Source organism: Corvus hawaiiensis, chromosome 8 (genome assembly GCF_020740725.1).
Source record: "Corvus hawaiiensis isolate bCorHaw1 chromosome 8, bCorHaw1.pri.cur, whole genome shotgun sequence".
NCBI classification, from domain to species: domain Eukaryota; kingdom Metazoa; phylum Chordata; class Aves; order Passeriformes; family Corvidae; genus Corvus; species Corvus hawaiiensis.
In genome coordinates, this window is record NC_063220.1 from 21,674,387 (window position 1) to 21,694,211 (window position 19,825).

At 36.3% G+C, this 19,825-nt stretch overlaps 1 protein-coding gene across 2 annotated transcripts in view; it reads left to right on the forward strand.

Annotated features, from left to right (window-relative positions):
* Positions 1-19,825, forward strand: part of ADK (adenosine kinase) — a 274,629-nt gene that overhangs the window by 18,021 nt on the left and 236,783 nt on the right. For both annotated transcript variants that reach the window (XM_048311027.1, XM_048311028.1), the window contains exon 3: positions 16,362-16,415. In XM_048311027.1, the coding sequence (XP_048166984.1) occupies positions 16,362-16,415 (54 nt within the window). The remainder of the gene's footprint in view (positions 1-16,361; positions 16,416-19,825) is intronic.

A 19,825-nucleotide genomic window follows, 5' to 3' on the forward strand; every position in this document is an offset into this window, starting at 1 on the left:
ATAAATATAGTCTATCATATGTCCTTGGGTTTTTTTAGTATCTGCATGAAAGAAATACCAGAAATGTGGTTTTGTTTTGGTTTTTTGGTCTCCTTTTAGTTTGCATCAACTCCATTATCCGAGAGTATTTTTGTTTAATTTATCAAGATATGGATAGTTGCTCAAAGAGCAGCTTCTTAGGGGTGAGAGGGGAAAGAATAGAAGAAGAATTAATGTTGTGTGGGTGAATTGCTAACTATAGCTATGCTAATCTGTGGAAATTACTTTGCTAACAGGTATTCATTAAAGCTTTTTGTGTATTCTCTTCTACCCATGACATTTAACAGGAATGATTCTTTTAACTTCTGACTGTAACAGGCATTTAAGAATAACTTAATCTACACTACATATACTAAACTCTGCTAAAATTGGCAAAGGAATTCTGATTAACATGCCAATGAGATTTTAAGACACTAAACAGTACTGCTAACTCCTGTAAATACTCCAGTGTCCTACTGTTAAAATTTGGGAGATAGCATGTGTTCCACTGCTCTCCCTAGAGCACTCTGTTTTGCAAATACTGGTTTTGACACTGAATTCAGCTTACCTAACTGTAGTTAATTGTTAGGCTGTAGAGATCTGGTCATTACTTGTCATCTCAAGTGCAATTGCAGTGGTTGAGAAGTGTGTGTTCACGGTATGGATAAATCTTCACTTGCTGGGTCTATGACTGCATGAGCTGAGGAGGAGAAGACAATCAAAGGTGACAAATTGATGTTGACAGAACTATTGTGCCAGTCCTGAAACTTCTAAATATGTGAAACCTTGTATCTTCCCTAACTGATCAGTGGGACGGCAAGGAAAATATTTGTAATTGCCAGCACCTTTATAAGCATGTAAATATCTTTCAGCCCATGCTCTTAGAACGGAGTGGAGATATAGGGGAAAATTTTGATATACGTTCTATTTATCACATCAAGTTCAAAGAATTATATTGCTTTATTTCACTCTAATTTATGGGCTCTTGACCAGACAGCCATGATCTCATAAGTTGAGGTATGTTTACTAGTTGGGCTGCCAAATTCCATTATAGTTATAATGTGCAGACTGACTATTTTATCACCATCATGGTCCAGGATTACAAGTTTCTGTGTGATTATTTGTTGGTTGTCCAAGCAGACAAGTATTTTTCTCGTTAGGTCTTTTTTTCCCCCCCCCTTAAAATTACGGTCTGTGGCGATCTTTGCACAAGTTCATTGAGGATGCTTAGCAAAGATCTGTAGTTTTCAATAGCTTTCATGCCCTCTACCATCTGCTCTTTAGTTCTCTTCCCTGTCTTCTCTGTTACACTGGTGTAAATACAAACTATCTTTAAATCAAGAAATGGGTTTATATTCTTTTTACTCTTCACTGGGAAAAACAGGTTTGAAAAAACAGGAAAGGCAGAATGAATGGGATCTTTGGAGTGGTGGTAATGTTTGCTGTATGAAAAGAGAATATCTCAGTGAAGGAAGAGGGGCTGTCATTGTAATCCATAATTTCACAAGTATGGATATGGATTTCCGCAGTGTGCTACCGACCTGACTGTAGCACTGAAAGTGATTGGGTCATTCCTGAAGATCCCAAGATGCATGGGCATGCTTTACCTTTCCTCACTGCAAAGTACTGTCAGAGAGTGATGGATTAGTTGAGCACAAACTTTAGTAATAGAACAGTGTTGACATCTGGTACATTAAATGTTCTTGTGTGAGGCTATTCAAGTGTTTGCCATGATGAAAGTGAAGAAGATATACGTATTTGATCTTTTTCCTACTCTTGTGGGAATTTGGAATGTGAATTAGGAAAATATTTGCGAAGCAGCTTCAGTTGACAGTGACAAAAAATTTCTGCTTACTTTTGTTAAATTTAGGTTGGTCTGTATAAACTGTGGCTTGTGTTATTCTCAATATTTTCAGTTTGTTACCTTTGCTCCTGTCTAACAGAAGCCTTTGTAACTTCCCGTAGCAAAAAAAATCAAAAGACCATTCATGCAGGTATCTTTGCTAATGGTCTAAATAGCTGTTAGACAGCCAGAGGTGATTCTTTGTTCACCAAACTCGGCTTCAATGCAAAACAACCCCTTCCCCAAAAATGCATGCTGGAGTGAGCTTGAAAAATGAGAAGGACAAACGGTGATTCTATACTAGGAGGTGCATATCAAAGAATGCACAGGCTGCAAACATGGGCTTTGCTGTCAGATTTAAGTGGGGACCCTCCACCCCCTTCAGACTTGCAGCTTTTCCAGTTTCATTAATGTGTTAACTTAGATTCTGTGCTTCATCAGCCCTGGGGGAGAGGTTAATGGAGTTTGGTATTGCTTTGAGCTGGGAATTGTGTTACCTGTTGTCCTGGTTTTGGCTGAGACAGGGTTAATTCTCTTTCTAGTAGTTGTCACAGAGCTGTGTGTTTTGGATTTAGTATGTACTGTCCATACAGTGATAAAGGTATGGAAAGTACATAGTAAAAACTTTAAAACCTGTCCCTGAAAATTTGCCCCTGTATTTTTCCTCCCCCTGCAGAAGGTAATTTGGTGTATGATGTTCTATTGTTTGAGTAATTCTTGTGAAAGATTGCTTGTGAAAGTATCTGTTGCATTGGGTCATTTGGCAGAGAAGCTGAATGTTATATTATTACCTTGTTTTTTAGTTGTATCTGTAGAAGTCCATTTAATTAATCTCAAGGTCTGAACATAGAACATTGTTGAAACAGTTGAGCCCAATTGCATCATCTGACTGCTGGTAAATTATAAAAACTCCAGTGTTTGCTTGCAAAAGCTTAGGGTAATGATAGCTGTCTTAAGAAGGTCTTCTTACTACTAATATGCCTATAAATTTGGTAGTATTCCTGACAACATAATTAAAGCTTTCTACAACCCTAATGCTTTCTCCTAGTGCATTTAGTTAAATGTGTAGCTTAAATGAGTGAAAGATTTTAGTTAAGCTCCATTTAGAAAAGGCTGTTTGAAAAATCTACTTATGGAGTGACAGTATTGCATGGAGAGCTGTGATGTTTTCAGGGTATATAGGGCTTGAGCAATGTTTATAGAGGAGCTTGTAACTACTTATTTACCTGTAAAATAGAATGTAAGATGTTCATGAATAGCAAATATTCCACTCTTCTCTTTATTGTGTGTTTTCACCTTCTTAAATACTTGTTTAGTAATATACTGTAAATCATGAATTATTCTTTTAATTCTCCCATTCTTCAGAAGACTTGCAGATTTAATGCATGTCAGTAGAACATGTCTAGTTAATGGACTAATTGTATTCTTTAGAATAACCTTAAGCACATGACAGACACACACAAACAGCTTACCTGTATTTTCCCTTTGCTTGCAAGTGAAAATTTGTTTAACAAAACTTTGGCACTGCATTACAAGGCAAATGATGAAATAATGGGTTCTGTTTGCCTCTTCAATGCAAACAAAGATCTTTAAGTGAAAGAGGTCTATGAATTAAGTAAATGTCTCTGGTTTTAATTAGGAAATAATATTAAATGAGAAGACCCTTACTAAAGATGTCTTTGATGCAAAAAGCTGGGTCTTGTCAGCAGACAACTGGAATCCATCCAAAACTTAATGGTGAAACTTTCTCTTGGAAAGCGGTACTTCCTGTTTGTACTGAGAAGCTTTGCATATTAAGAGTTTCCAGATTATACGATTACAAGATTGATTTTTATTTAGGATACAGTAACCAAAATTGTGATTCATGTTCTGGATATGGTTTCAGGCATTTTTTTTAGTTACAAAGTACTAAGATGTGATTTTATTACTGTTTTCCATTCCCATCCCACTTGTCCAACCCAAAATGTCCAGTAGCATAGTACAGATAGAGGGGTTTTCCTACTGTAGTAATAAAGCAAAATTGGTTGTTCACTTGTGACTTGAAGAACAGAAAAGCCCAGTCAAATATTAGCGATTATTTGACACAATCTCAGTTTTTTTACTCTACATGAAATTGATCTGTCATCTCTTAGAAAATACGGCTTTTCAGTGATAGCATTTTTGAGGTGGTTGGAATACCTTCATCTTTCTGAAAACTTCAGTTTCTAAAAGATTAGATATTTAAGTAAATTGTAATGCTCATTACTGCTTGATTAGTTTTGCTTCATTCAGGTCAGGCAATATGCAATCTCAGTAGTTTTCTTCCTGAGGTAAATTAATCAAGAAGAGAGAGATTCTGTCCTTCCTTTTGAAGTTAAATACTAATTGTTAACATTTCTTTTTAGTAACTTGCTATTAGACCAGGCTGTTCCTGAACAAAGTGCAGATACCACATCAGTGTTACGAGTACCTGTAACCTAAGGTATGAGGTGCTTATGCTGCTGCTGATCCCTGATCCTGTGCTTCTGTTTTTCGGCACAGAACCATGCCCAGGCCTGTTCTGTGCTCTGCTGTTTCTTGTCCTGTTCCTTTTTGGAGTGTTGGCCTTGTGGTCTCTGCTGTAGCCACAGGGAAAGGGCGGAGGCAGCCTGTCTTCCTCTTAATTACTGGTGTTCTTGTTTTCCCTTAGCCAAGAGCAGGGGTAGGTTAAACTAGCTGTTTTGAGTGTTGTTTTATGTTATTTTTGTCAGGGCAGAATCATCAGTATTCCAAGTTACTGGAGATCTGGTTGTGTTGTAGATGTCAAGATGTTATGAAGCCTGCAGTTCCCTTATAAATTCAGACTAAATGCAGAGCTGGGGACAGATTTTTTTTCATTTTACAAACCCTTGACTCCTCTCTTCGATGTGTTAGCATACAAATTATTTCTGTTTTTTAGTTCTACTTTAAACTTGTGGGTTTATGGCGCATGAATACTAGGGAGCAATGGCTAAACAGTTTCTGGTGATTATTTTACCAGATTGTTGAGTAATTTTTTTGTCCTTGTATTTTTTTCCGTGTTTTGTGACAGCAAAAGTAATTAAGTTTCAGTGCAGGAATCTGAGGTGCATGGGACAAAATGTAAAGGGGAGCATATGACTGTCTGACATGACAAGCTGTAAAAAATGAACAGTAGTATGAAGTTGCAGAAATACAAACATGACCATGAACATTTTTTCAGTTCTTGTATTATTGAAGCTATTTATTTCTCCAGTGTTGAGGCTGGGTTTTATTCTTTTTAAATAATGGGAACTTCCCACTGGTAAGAAGGTAGGCAATAAAGATTACTGTAACATTAGGCTATCACTGTAGTCTGGATGTGTACAATCAACTTCCTCCATTAGAAATGGAACTGTACCCAAATTCACTTCCAGACCACTCCAAGTAAAGGCTGGATGCAGTCTCAACTGTGAATATTAAGTTAAGCCCAGTGTCTTACATGGCTTCAGGCTAGCATGCCTTATCTGTTCTGAGACAAGAACTGCATTTACAAATGTAACTCTTCTAATTTCTGCTATTAATATTTCCCTGGTTTCCCAGCAAAAGTGACAAAGTGTTCCAGAATCTCACGTGTCTCCTGAACGTTTGTTTTGTATAGTTACTGTGCAGAAAAGAGATCGAAGACCTTTGGGATTCTGATTGCAATAACTCCCACTTTTGCCAGAGTATCTTCCAGTGTATTTCATTGAAGCTGTTTTGAAATGTGCTTGTGATGTTATATGCAGTAGTGTTAAAATGTTGAGTGGGTTGCTCTTCTGGGCCAAAAAACGACAGGAACTGTCCAAATACCTCAGTCAGTCTCTTTTTTCCCCTGCCAGACCCTTGGATGTCTGGACTTGACGTTGCAGGTAGCACTGTGGGCGAAGAATTAATGCATTAAACAGTGGTGATGTCTTGGGGCAAAAGGGAGGAACAGTTCTTCGCAGAGACAGTAATTGCAGTTTTCAGTATGTTTGGTCTCCCAGTGGCAGCAGAGCAAGGACTTAATCTCTCAAGAACACTTCCCTAAATCTCCATCTTGGTATACCTCATTTGTTTTTCAGGATAGAATTTAAATTTTCAGTGCAGTAAAAAAGCTTTCTCTGCCATTTTCTATATGCTACTTTTTTATTAAAGCTGATGATTTTAATGGCTTGGATATGTTCTTTCAGCATGGCTGAAATTTCACAGTAGCTGTAACGTTTGTCTGTAGCTTTCTGTTTGCTCTAATCAGTGTTAAAAATATTTTGTAGAGAAGGCAAATTAAGGTACATGAATTCCCTGGTAATTAATCTATATAAGTTTCTATAAGCTGGACTGTCCTGTAACGAGCCCTTGGGTACAGACACAGGTGATGGGGATGATGTAGCTTTTAGACAGCACTGAGACTCATTTTGGTTGCAGTAATAATATGAAATTAGTACTTCAGCCTAGCAAACAGAAACACATTGATAAAACTGTCTAATAGGAAAATGGAATACATTTTAAACTATATTTTTAAAAGAAATAAGAGAGGTTTTAACTGATATGTAAGACTTGCTCTTAGTTTTCTTATCATTTCTAAATGGAACAATGTGGCTTTTATTAAATATGACACACCAGTCTTTTTCTGTGTCTCCCTGTGAATGATGACAAGGTCAATTCTTAGCATTTTGAAGACAGTTAGATGTTTAATATCAATCAAGATTTAATACAACCTTAGAACTTTCAGTTCCTTCCTTTTGGAGGATTTTGTTGCTTCTGGTCTGACTTGGTGATTCGTGAGGTCTTCACTGGTGAACAGATGTCTTTTGCTCTGTCTTAATTAATTTTTATTAGTGTGGCATTTATTTTTTTGTACTAGAGCTGCTAAAATAATTGTATTTTAGAGATTCTGTTTTCATTTGTTCTTTTAGAGATAGAACAGATCTAGTATGGAGACAGAGTTGTAATTTAGCTATGAAATGTACTTCGTGCTAATGGAACCCAACATGGTCTTATGTTTGCAGCAGTGTGATGTTCCTGCCTTTGTTAGTGTCCAAAGTATTAACCTGTATTTTATTGTTGATGTAGAGCCTATTGAAGTTCATCCTGATAGCATTGTAAGTCTGCCTTCTCCTGAGAAGGCGATGAAGGGTTTGTTTTCAAGTATAAATTGAGTAGCTGGCAGTGCTATTCATATATGGCAAACAGGGAGACTTTATTTAGGTGAAATCAGTAAAATAATATATAAATCTGAGGGTCACATGCAGAACCACACTACTGTGCCTTCTCTGAATGATATATATGCACATATATATATAAATAAATACAAAATTCTCAAAGCAGAGCTCCTTATGGGGCAGGGGAAGTGTTTGGGGATTTTCCATACTTAGTGGTGACAGGATCTGTTGTAGAACTGGTACGAGTTGGTCTGAACAATAAATTTTAACGTGATAATAGCAAGTAATTGTGGGTGACTAGGAAAAGAGCAGGAGCCCTTCAGTCTGGATTATGTACGTGGTACTTCAGTTGGTGTTTTTCAATAAGTTTTATGCAAATAAAACTTTAATGCATGATTGTGGAAACTGCTTTGTGTTTATAATCAAAATGAATTAAGCTGCAAATGAATGTTTATTTCTGGTTGAAGAAAATATGGGTGTAAATATTAGATGATCATTTCAGAACAGAATGCAAAAAGACTGGTAAAACTAAAGAAATGGTTAAATATTCAAAGCTCAAAGGGATAATATTAATGGAGTATGTTAGAGTTCAGTCTATGAGGAGAATACCTATAGTTCTGCACAAATCGAATTGATGTTTTATCCCCTGATAAAGTTACTAGAGATCAGCAAAGTGTATTTCTACTGGTACAATGGGTCTAGAATTCAGAGTACCAATTAAAAAAAAAATGCAGAGTGTGTACAGCTTTTAAAAAGATGCTTATATTCAGATATTTTAAAAATGTTGACCGAAAAACATTTTTCTATATCTATATACAGCAAGTGTTTAGCTGTCTTAAATTTTTAGCTCCCTAGTTTGTAGTTAAGGAAACTGTTTTGACAAGGCCACTTCTCTATGCTTAAGTCCAGAGTGATAGGGCTGACCCTATTAAATGATCATAGTTTTTTGCAGTCTGGTGATTAACAGGCTTTGAACTTTCCTGGCTTTCTTAATCCCTTTTAATCATTTAAACCTATTATTGTTTTGACTTCAATTTCAAAAGCCCTTTAAATCTGTCTTACAATATTAATAGCTGATTAAAGTCCTGATTTCCAACCATGTTATCAGTGGGGCGTCTTACCTTATTACACGGAATAATTTGGAAACAACTAGGAAAATATTGAGCAAGGATGAAAGAAAAAAATATCAGAAAAAACTGTACTTTTAGTACAGTAATTTTTAGTAATTTTAATATTTAAATTAGCGATCATATCCATGCAATAAATGGGGGAAACAAAGTGCTTTAATTTATGCCATGAGAAACTGTATTTCTTTTTTCTTTTAGGTTTCAGTAGTGTAATTTTAAGTTAATTCTGTGTTGATATTTAAATCCATCTTTCATAATAAGTAATGTGGTAAAAATTTTTTTTCTGCTAATATTTTTGTGATCCCTTTCACTCAGAAATTCAAATTTTTTTTCTGAAAAAGAGAGATTTGTATAGGAAGTGAGGCAGCCAAATAAGACTCCAGTCATAACAGTAGACAGGAACTAAGTAAAAAGGAAAACACTAGAAATTTGCATCATGGCTTCTCCAAGATGGTTCTTCATTCTCTCAGCCCTGACATATCTAGTCCCATAGTAAGGTTTAAACTCTGGAATTTTTTTTTTTTTTAAATGAAATGCCCAGTATCTGTGATTTGAGTTGCAGTTATTTTTTTCCCTAAGCAGATGCTTTAGTTTAGTTCAGCAGTGTAATTCTCTGCCAGTCAATGTACGTGCTCTTTCCCAAACCAAATTTGATTATTTGTCATTGATAACTATGAAGTAATTTATTTCTTATTAACTATGAAGTAATTTACTTTCTCTGAAGTAATTTATTTTCTACATTTTTTAGAAGGTTAAGATAGAAGTATCTTAACCTTCTGTTGCTGTTTTCTCAAGTCTTCTTCCCACTAGCACTAGTGTGTGCTTTACTCCTACCTACATTTCTTCTTCGGAAACTGAACACTTTGGCTACAAAGTTTTCTGTTTGAAAATTGAATAAAATGAAATAATTAGTGAGGCTGAAAGCTCACTCTGGGGTCTTTTTGCTAATTTTTGTTCTGTTTGTTTGCTCATTCCTATTTCTGTATTGTAGTATCACATTGCTGTCTGAAATGCTTGATGTGAGTTGGAAGCTCAGGTTGAGTTAGTTGCAGTTCATAAGACCTTATTTCTCCTCTCTCCAAGTTACTACTCTGTGGGATGCCTTTACCCCTGCCCATGTTTTTATGCTTTTAATTTACCTATTTAGCTTTGCATGTATTTGTATTTTGAAGTTTTACTGTCTGCTAGTGTGTTCTGTTGTCATGACATACCCTTGCCAGTCTGCTGTCATCTGTGGATTTCATCAGTTGATGGAGTTTCCATTTCATAGCTTCTGTGCTTAACGCCAGATCACTCATGGATGTGTGGCATAGTGTTGGGTCTAGCACTGATCCATGTCATGGAAGTCAATCTGATTTATGCATTCTCTCACAGTTTAATATTTTCCTAAAGGAATATCTAAAAGGTGTTTTAGGCAATTTCCTCTTCTGTTGGTATAAGTGGGCCATTGCAAAACTTAGGATTTTGTTCTGGAAGCAGGCTTTCTTTGGGGTTGTATTGCTATTGTACAGTCTACCTTTAATATTTCAGTTTTTCAGGGATGACAATCTGGACTTTTATATTTGTCAGCAAAGTAGAATCTATTCAGTAAGGAATTTTTCTAAAATGGTCTAACCTGTTACAAGATCATCCTTAAGTAACAGTGAATAATGATGAGCTGTCACTAAACCCAGAAATTAGTGTAGAAAAGGTCTCTGTTCTGCTGTCAAGTTGAGGCCAAGAAGGAATGTGAACAGATAGGGAGGACCAGCTGCCCTGTTATGGAATAGGAGGGAGGTTAAAGAGGGGGAGAAATTTTGAGGGAACCAACAGTGTGGTGCATTTCAGATGGTGAAACTGGGAAACCAGGCAACAATGGAATTTACAGGAAAAAAATTAAAAAGTAAACATATTAAACTGGTGGAGTAAAAATAGTGCAAGTCAGGCAAGACACCAAGACTTCAGAGTATGAATCAAAGGCCTTTACTGTTTGGGTTTGGTTTTGGTTTGTTTGGTTTTTTTGGTTTTTGTTTTGTTTTGTTTGGTTGGTTTGTTTTTTAATGGAGGGAAGGAAAAAACATGTCTTAAATATTTGGACTAAGGTCCTTGTATCTGCCAGTTACAGAAAACTTTAATTTGGTTTAGCTGGTGTCATCTTGTCTATGATGAATTGGGCTGCTAAATTTACATACCAGGTGTGGTCTGGGTTGTGGATTTTTTTTGGTCTGGATTTAGAAAATTCACAGCCCGAGAATCTGGCTTAGCTCAAAGTAATGATCCAAACACATACAAGTTATGTCCCTCACACTGTATTTGTGTGCATGGGAAAGATTATTGGGCTAATGGGAAGAGTAAGGCTACATTAGACTTAACTGAAATTTCTAAGCAGCTGTAGCCTTGTCAAAAATGCAGAAATACTTCAAGTACTATTTTACTACTGTAGGAAAAACAGTTTCCTTACTGGTTTTTGATCTCTGTATAGATCAAGTCAGAAGAAATGGAGTTAGCACTTATGGCAGCATTACTTACTAGGTCTGATCAATTGCAGATGGAACTTGAGTAACAGACTGACCTTCTGTACCCAGCCCCCGTAAATCTGATGCGCTGGAAATATTTTGGGAGCTGGGCTTACTGTATGCATTGGCCTGTAAATGCTCACGAGGATGCACTGTTGTAGCAGGTTCACACATGGCTGTGTTTCTGACCTGAAAGATCTCGCGGTATGTGAGAACTGCATAGAAATCAGTCAATATACTCTGAAAGAGGACACGTGAACACAATGTCCCAAAGATGCCTTGTTCTAGTTATGACAAGATTAATCATTAAGAAAAAGTAAAAGAAAAAGGACTGTTACCTTTTTTTTTTTTTCAGACTAGTGAAGGTATCCTTAACATCACTTGAAAGTTGAAGCAGCAGGATTGCTGAATCATTCTTATGCAACCTTCTTTAGATTAATCTAAGATACAATAAGACTACAGGGAAATCCTTAAAGTTCCTTAATGACATTTTTGAAAATCTATGAAGAAATGCTTCAGCAGAGCTTTGTCTTAAAAGGTTTCTTCTTTTATTGATGAAGCATAGCCTAGTATAAATAAAATCTACTTGTCTTGTCCAGTTAAATGCAACCAATGCACTTTAGGTGTCTGATGGAGAAATCACACTCTGTTCCTCTTTTTTGATGACTTTTCTGCAAAGTTCAAAGAACATGTTGGAGATCTGCCCTTTCATGTATTGAATTTTTAATCGATCTGGGGAATACTTAAAGCAGTAAGTGCAGCAAAGCATGTCAAATGCAATAAGCTTATGGAATGCCAAAGCCCAAATGCATTTAAAGGTGAGTAAGGTTAGTCAGAGCCATGTACTGAGGCAAGAAGTTTGTATTTATTTGTACATCAAGCAAAGCAGAGGAATGTCTGTGCAGATAAATATTTAGGGCTTCTGGGAATGCTTTACTGCCCCAGCTTTGTATTACGGAAATAGTTTTACTATAGTTTTTTTTTGCTGACTGCTCACATTGATGGTTAATCCCAAAAAATACTTTAATCTCTAGTGTCTTGTTCATCACAAGTATTCTTGAAAATAGTGATCAAAATACTGCTCTCATACTTCTGCAGTTTTTTTGTACATCCTTGTGGGTAGTCTGCATTTCATCTTGGCTCTTCTGGCTCAAGCAGCATGTATATGTGTGTGCTGATTTTCATTTTGATATCTGTGCAATTATTACTTATTTTTTCTATAGAAGGTTTTGCTTAGATTGATGGATTCAAGTCAGAAATTTTGAAAGGTGACTTAATCTTCAAGCTATGAAGATCTATTGCTGTTTTTGAAACCTGTTTGCTCATCACCAGTTTTAATTTGGACTTTAGAACAGGTGAATTTTACCATCTTTTCAGTAAATTCTTGATAGAGCAGATCTGAACTTGATGTATGTTTGGAGTTTATTAGCAGTGCATATTTAATGCAGGCTGTGTTTTCTTTTTAATTTGGTTAAGGCTTTGTGAAATTGGATGCTGCCTGAAGGGAACTGTGCCTTATGGCTGTTTGTTACATTAAAAACATTATTGTAAAAATGCTGACTACTGTCCAAGTACATTAATTTTCTATATTAGGAGCTGGGAAATAAAAAATCCTGAAGTTGTAGGAGTACTATTTCAAAAGGATTTTTAAAATGTGTTGCACAAGTTGAACTTGGAAGTTCTGGTATGCTTAAAAAATGAAAAGCAGGCATTTAATAAAAATTATACGTTTCTGCAAAAATTGAAATTGAGATGATAAACTTGCAGGTGAATGCTAACCATGTCATGTACATGAAGAAGCAAAGAATAGACCACCTTTTTTAGCACTGTAACCAAATAGAATGTATTGGTCAGCGTCGTACCTCTAGCTGTTGGAATAAATCTCTTCCAAGTGGCCTTGGCATTTTTTTCATAGAGTATATTTAGCAAATACTTAGAGCAAATTTCCTTGACGCCATCTGACTCCCCAATACCATGTCTGCAGAATGCCCGCAGTAATGTTTTAGTCTGGGTCTGTTACTTTATTTCCAGGCTTGTGGAAAGGAAAAATATTTAAGATTTATATAGTTGTGAATTTATAATTAGTTGGGCCTTTGTTTCTTGGTGAAATATAGGGGCATGAGATTGCTCATTTGTCCTGGTAAGTTAAATGTATAAACATGTCTTTTTGTAAGGTCAGAAAGAATACTGTGTAAAAAAATTACGTTGAAACTGAAAATAGTGATGTATAGCATTGTGAAACTTTTAATTTAAACTTCATTAGAGATGGATGGTAGAATTATGATTTCTGTTAGCACCTATTTGCAGCTAGGACACCTAATCTTTGATTAAATAGGGTATGTTGGAGTGACCATGGTACAATGACATCTAGAGGTTAAACCAAGCTGCTGTGGCTTAAGAAACTTCATAAGCAACTGAGTTTGGGGAAGAAGCTGCTCTGAGAACTGGAAGTTTTGCCCAAGGTGCAGTGACTGTGGGGCTGTCAGAAGCCATCAGCTGTGATGCTCAGAGGCCAGGTGTGCATACGTATCGGCACCGGCAGCTGCGCAGCTCTGTGCACAGGGGCAGCTGTGCACTGTGATAATTCCTGGAGGCCTGACCCTTTGCTGCCCAGCTTCATGGACAACTGCTGTTCTGAAGGGAGTGTCTGGAACAGTGGCTACTCTTCCAGTAGATTAAATGTTTGTGAAGGACAAATCAAAGGGCTTAAATATATCATTTTTGAAAGGTACTGCGGTGTGTTTTGACACTTACCTACAGTTGGGCTATAGACCCTTTTGCATGTTTTTACTCTTAAGCCCCCTTTTATTAAATGGGAGTTCAAGCAGTGCTGAAGAGACTAGTAAAATTTTGAAGCTATCACAGTTTGCTACTGGGTAGTTGAAAAGAATAATAATTATTTAATGCTCTAGGATGTGTTGAACTTAGAATTTCAGAGTAGAAAAAAGTGAAGTTGCGATCACTCCTTTGCTCACTTCCATAGCATATATGCTTCTCTTCTACTCACTAGTTTAATACCAGGCAATTAAATCTATAATACATTCACAATTTGTTGTTCTGGTTGCTTAGAGGGTTTAGATGTCCTTATTTTAAATTTTTTGACTGCTTATCTTTAGCTTCAATTTTGCACTTAGTATTGTTAGCTCCTTAAAGTTTTTTAAGAGAAATTCTAACAAGTCTAACCTTCATCAGTTAGGAAGACCCAACTGGTGCTTATTAATCTTGCCTATGAGGCACATGTTGGGAAAATACTGTGTAAACTGCTCACTGTTATAGTTGCACATTTAAATTTATTAAATAGTTCAGCAGCTGTGTATGAAATACAATATACATCTTAATGCATAAAGTACTGATAAAAGTTTGAGCTCTATAAGCATGTTGCTTTGTGAGAAGTTTTCTTTGACAACTTGCTATCAAAGCAATGTCTTTAGGGATCAAGGAAGAATATTTTTTAAAAAATGGTTTTCATAGTACAAGAAGGTAGTGGTGGTGGTGAAAAAGATTGTGTAGCTAAGTTCACTGAAGGATCCATTCTGCAAACCTTAGGGGTAGCAACTGTGTCCCTCCCAGCCCCTCCGTGGTATGTCAGTAACATAGCCCAAAATCACACATCTCTTGAGTAACATTCCCCTTATGTTACATGGTTTCTGTAGTAGCTGACTTACTAAGCTGAATAAGTAGTGACAGGTTTCATTTGTTTGGGTTTTTCCCCTCTAAATAACTGTGGAGGTGAAATTGTGGTTAAAAAAAAGTGTAGTAACAAGGATTCTGGAAGCTTTGAAAAGCGCAAAGGTAGATTTTATTTCTATATTCTCACCAGAGAAAACTGTATTCAGGAGAAGCTGAAGTAGTCTGACTATTGGTAGAGGAAAAGCACGCAGCTTAATTTTTAGTGAAGAATGTCTGTGGCTTTCTGTGGGTATATTTGTTAATGGACTAAATGATCTCCATTTGCAAAATGGATTGCATATTAGTGTATCTATCTATGCCAGATAAATCCTTTGGACAAAGGCCTGATTTCACCTTATGTCAGATTGCAAGTTTCATAAGAAGAGGTAGTGTCATTTCACTTCTGAAAGATGTTCCTTTTAGAATTTCCTGGTAACTCCTTGTGTTTTCTCTGAATATATGAGTGTTTGCTATCAGTGAAATGCTTAGTAAGACAAGACACATGAAGATATCAGGGAGGTGTAGCAGCATTATGAAGAGACTGGTATTGGGCTAGACCCTTTTTCATTAAAGAAAAAGAGCCTGATACTGTTGATTTCTGAAAACATTAAGTTGAAAGTAACTGTAAGATCATAGCAGTTAAAATTTGTCGTAAAGACTGACAGGATGGTAAAGTACAAAGAAGACTGGGCAATTAAAACAAGTGACCTGAATCTGTACAGTACAGTCTGCTTACCCTGAGTCAAATGTGAGCCCTGCACTTGGAAGGAGATCATGGATGAACTCCACTGTATCCTGATTAGGAGTGTCTGCACCAGGGCTTTGGCCGCAAAGTGGATAAATGGATTCAAGTCAGCATGATACTGTAGCAAATAACCTGGGGCAGTCTCTGCATTTGTAAACAAGAAAAATCAGCCACTCAGTGTCTTGTACATCTGAATGTAGTGAGCACTAGTGAGTGAGCTTGAGAATGTGTCCGGCATCGGTGCTTGCATTTTATTCAGAGTGTATCATCAGAAAATGCTGTAAGGAATAGAAAAAGGGTATTTTGCCTGTTTATTATAAACAAAAATCATTTTGCAGGGTAGCTTGAGTGTAGTTGTTGGTGACCAGAATCTTTCCTCAGGAGGAATATTTTGTGGTTTTGCAGTTGTCTGGAGCAAGGAACAAACCCACAGGGCAAAGGGACAGTGGGAACCTTCTGCAGTGGGAGCAGATAGCTGTTAGCAGAGTTGTTCAATGGACACTTGACTTTTAGCTGCTTACATTATGAATGACTGTCTTATCAGCCAAGCAACCCACCAAATCCAAGAGAAAAAACCCAAACCCCAGAGAATACTATAGCAATAATGGAATATTTTGAGATGTCAGAAGATTTTGCTCTGAGGCAGAACAAAAGTGAGGTCACTCTGTAAAGGTTTTCCAAAGTGAGTGACAGTGCAGGCTGCAGCATGGCAAGCAGTAGGCTGTCCTGGCAGAGACTGCACTCTTTTTTCCCTCTGATCAGGCAGTGTTGGCAACCTATTCTGTTAAATTAACTATTAGGTTAAGCTAGCGAAGAAAGTTGCTTTCTCTCAAGCACTTAGTTTTATCAGAAGTTGCTTGTATGGACTGCAGAAGTTTTCCTAAATAGCCTGTTGTTAAAGTATATTTTCTTCTTCAGAATTATTTTGGTGTTTATTTTAATAGTTTTATTTGGTACAGGGAGAAACACTAGGGCCACATTTAGTGTTTCTATTGTCTGTAATCCTCACTTTCATGTTTTGTCAGATTCAAATGGTAAGATCGATGTATAGTTCATGGTATGAAGTGCAGTGATTTCTGGTAGATAGTCAGCCAAAGTATCCAGTAGAGTTTGAAGCCATGATATAAAGCAAAATTTTGTGTGATGTTAAATTTACTTTGACAAACGTGTAATAATCTTTTAGAAAGCTTTGTGGGTGTCTTTGCAATACCTGAGGTATCTGAATCAACAAATGCATAGTTTATTAATTTGAAGCTGTAGAACTACATTTTATGGCTATATTCTCGTGTGAGTAACTGCTTTGTGTTTTTTCTTTTTCTTTCCAAGGTATGGGCTGAAGCCAAATGACCAGATTTTGGCAGAGGAGAAGCACAAAGAACTGTAAGCTTTTTTTATGGTGATATACATGCATGTTACCTATATACTTTTAAATGTATATACATATCTTATTGTTAAATACCTGAAGCAAAAATGTTAGCTTTTGCTCTTTAGTATTGTCTGCTGTAAATTGCAAAGTTTGTTTGAAAATTAATTGTTGAAAAAAGAGATTTAAAAATCTTTTCATTAATTTTGTTTAAAAATTCTTTTATTAACTGCTCTTAGTACTAATGCAATTTAAATACCCCATTTAAATGTTCATCCTAAATGCCCATGTTAATTTCTAAATTAGATACAGATTTGTGGCATTACTTTCACATTTCTTACTTTCAGGGTAGAGATAGTGGGGATTTTGGTCCCATTTGTGTTCATCTGCATGCTTAGATAGAAGACAAACACTGGGTTTTTTTCTTACTATTTTAAACTTCAGGCTCTTGCACATAATTGTCTGTTTCCATTATTACATTAGCATTACTTTGCATTATTTAATGATATATCTAAAAGACTTATACAGTTTATCCTCATGTAAGATAATGTACCTGTTTCAGATGAATTAATATCTGCAGCTGTCAGGTTTTCCCATGTTAAAAGTTCGGATGTTTCTCAGTAAGGTCACAGATTTCAAGCAGTAAAAATGTATTCTGGTAACAAGGATTTAATTCCTCTGGAAAAGATTTTTTTCTAAAAGCCTTAGTGATAGAATTACTAACCGAATGTCCCATATTCTTTCAGAGAATGGAAAAAGACATTTAACCTATGTTAGTACATCATGGTAATGTACCTGTGACATTAAAACTGCTTGAGCTCCAGGCAAAAGACACGCAACAGCAGTTGCCTTTGAAGAGTAGATGAGATTGGTTTTATGCAGACCACACTCTCTAATGATAGAACACTTATGGACAGCGTAACTATGATTAACCCATTTTGGATGCTATAAGCTAGAAGTGTTTAAAGTATTAGCATGCTGAGAGGTGAAACACAAGTTAAATCACATACAGGTCTGTATTTTGGACAGTACAAGTTGTACTGAGTACACAAGCTTTATTTGCTCAATAGATACTTATTAAACCATTTGATGTGAGATATTTCATTTGAAGTAGTTAAATGCTCTTTCAGCTTTTTATTTTAGGTATATTGCATATTAGTTAATTGTGTGTTTGTTATTGGTATGTTTACAGCATAGTCACTTCCTAAATGGAGGGTTGAACTAATTTTATTAAACTAGTTCTTTATTAAATTTTGTTCAGTACAGAAAATTCAATAAAACTCAAGATTTACATGAATTAGCTGTAACAGAAACCCTTCTTTGGTGTTTTGTGGTACACACTGCATTAGCTCCTGAGATGATTTATATGTTGTTGGGTGTAATGATAGAGGTTGAACATGCTTTTGCCATTGATCTTGTCATCTTGAATGTCACTGGATACTTGACCAGGGAAAAACTCCCGTAGGTCAGTGTCACGTTGTTTTCAGGAGAGACCTTTGGAACTTTTCTAATACTATGTGCTCTTCTTCTTGGACCATGTGAACACAACAGATTGCACATTGTTGAACTTTGGAGCACTTTCAGTCCTTCAAGCTAAATTTTCTAATTTAACTTACAGATGAGTTGTTAGATACTTAATTAAACTTCTCTGATGTTTAACTCGACTTCCATATTTAAAAGAAATGCCAGTTCTAGGAAATGAGCAAGACAACTTACCACTAGGGTAATTGTTGCTGGTTTGGTTATAAACTTATTCTTAGGTACAGTGCCCTTATAATTAAGGTATTGTCTTGATATTGTCCTAATGTTTTTGAGTCAAATACAAAGTTAGTCTGCACATATTACTATTCAGTGCCAAAATCCTCCTACTTAAAGTAATTAATCTTTCAGTCTTTAAAATGTCAGCAGCTTTTATATTGTCTTCCCTAGTAGTAAAGAAGACCTTTTTGGGCATTCTTCATCTAGTAATATCAAGGTGATTTATCTGACTGTCAGCTGTCCTTCAGTTTCTCAGAGATCACTTCTGTAGTTGTTGTTAATAAAAATATAAATTTTGTTCACTAATGAATGCCTTATCTCCAAAGGTAACTGAGCCTGTTACCCTGACTTGGCTTGATGTTTAGTCCTTGAGTCTTAGTTATCTAGAGAGATAAGTACAGCTCTAAGACTGGCATTGGTTTACAGGCATGGCATCGTGCTTAACTTCTATTTTAAGAGCTAAAGTATGAAAGATCACAATTTTTTTTTCCTGCTTTCAATTCACTTTGACTGTAGCAGCCTTCTAAATTTGTCTTTTCATTTTTTGTACACTTCTTTTATCTAACAGGAATTTATAAGCACTAAAGCTGTTAAGTTTGTGCATATATGCACTGTTTTCAGAACTCAGCTGGAAATATCTACCCCCTTCCCGGCCCCAACTGGCTTCTGAATGTAGCTCATGAAGGGTGGAGGGTACTGTCCCACAGCTCAACCTGTTTCCATGTAGAATTAGCAGATTAGTTAGAAGATCACCAACTGAAGTGGTGATCAAACCAAGCCATGCCCCTGTTGTAGGGAATCAGATGAGCAATGAACATCAATTAACATACTTGTTTTCAGTGGCGAGTCTGCTATTCTGCAGCGGGAATAACAAAGATGGGGGAACAGGAGTGTCTTCAGTTTGCGTGGGTGTTTTGCAAGGGAACCGTGCATTTGTGGGTCAAGGGATGTCCTGCAGATGTTTCCCCACCTTCCCTAACCCAACCAATCCCCTTCAACTCCTTCAAGTCCTGCAGGACTGCTAGGGAAACTCGGACATAGTAAGGTTGGTGAGGCCTTAATGTTGCATATATTTCTTCTCCTTCTGAGAACAATAAAAAAAAATATAAACTCTGAGAAAAATGGGAATCTTTTTCCTGACCTTTTGTATGGTCCTTTTACAAGAGTTGTTTCTATTTTTAATTCTCAGAATTGGACTGAATGGCTTTAACCGAAGGTCATATTAGCCAAGTATAGATTTGTGTATGCTGTTGCCTAGGCTGATTTTTTTTTTTTTTTTTTTTTACTATGGTTCCACATCAAAATTTTTTTAGGAGAATACGTTTAAGGTAGCTGCAGCAAATGGTGGGGTGTGATTTAAGTTGTCTTGATATTGAAGTAGGAATGCTTTAATACAGAGTCCATCTTCACTGTGTAGAGTAAGTGTTGACAGAGGAGTTGGGAGTTTCTTACTAATATTTTACTAAAATTTTAAAACTAAAATATTTAGTTTTACTAAACTAGGGGCTGTTAGCAAAATTCTGGTAGCTTGACTAGCTTGTATGAATAGGGGACTAAAATATAGTCATTGTGAGTTTTAAAAATATTATTTGGAGTTCAGTAGTACCACTGAGTCTGTAAGCAATGCTTCAGAACACTTGTTTTAGTGCAGCTTTGACTGACTGCTTGC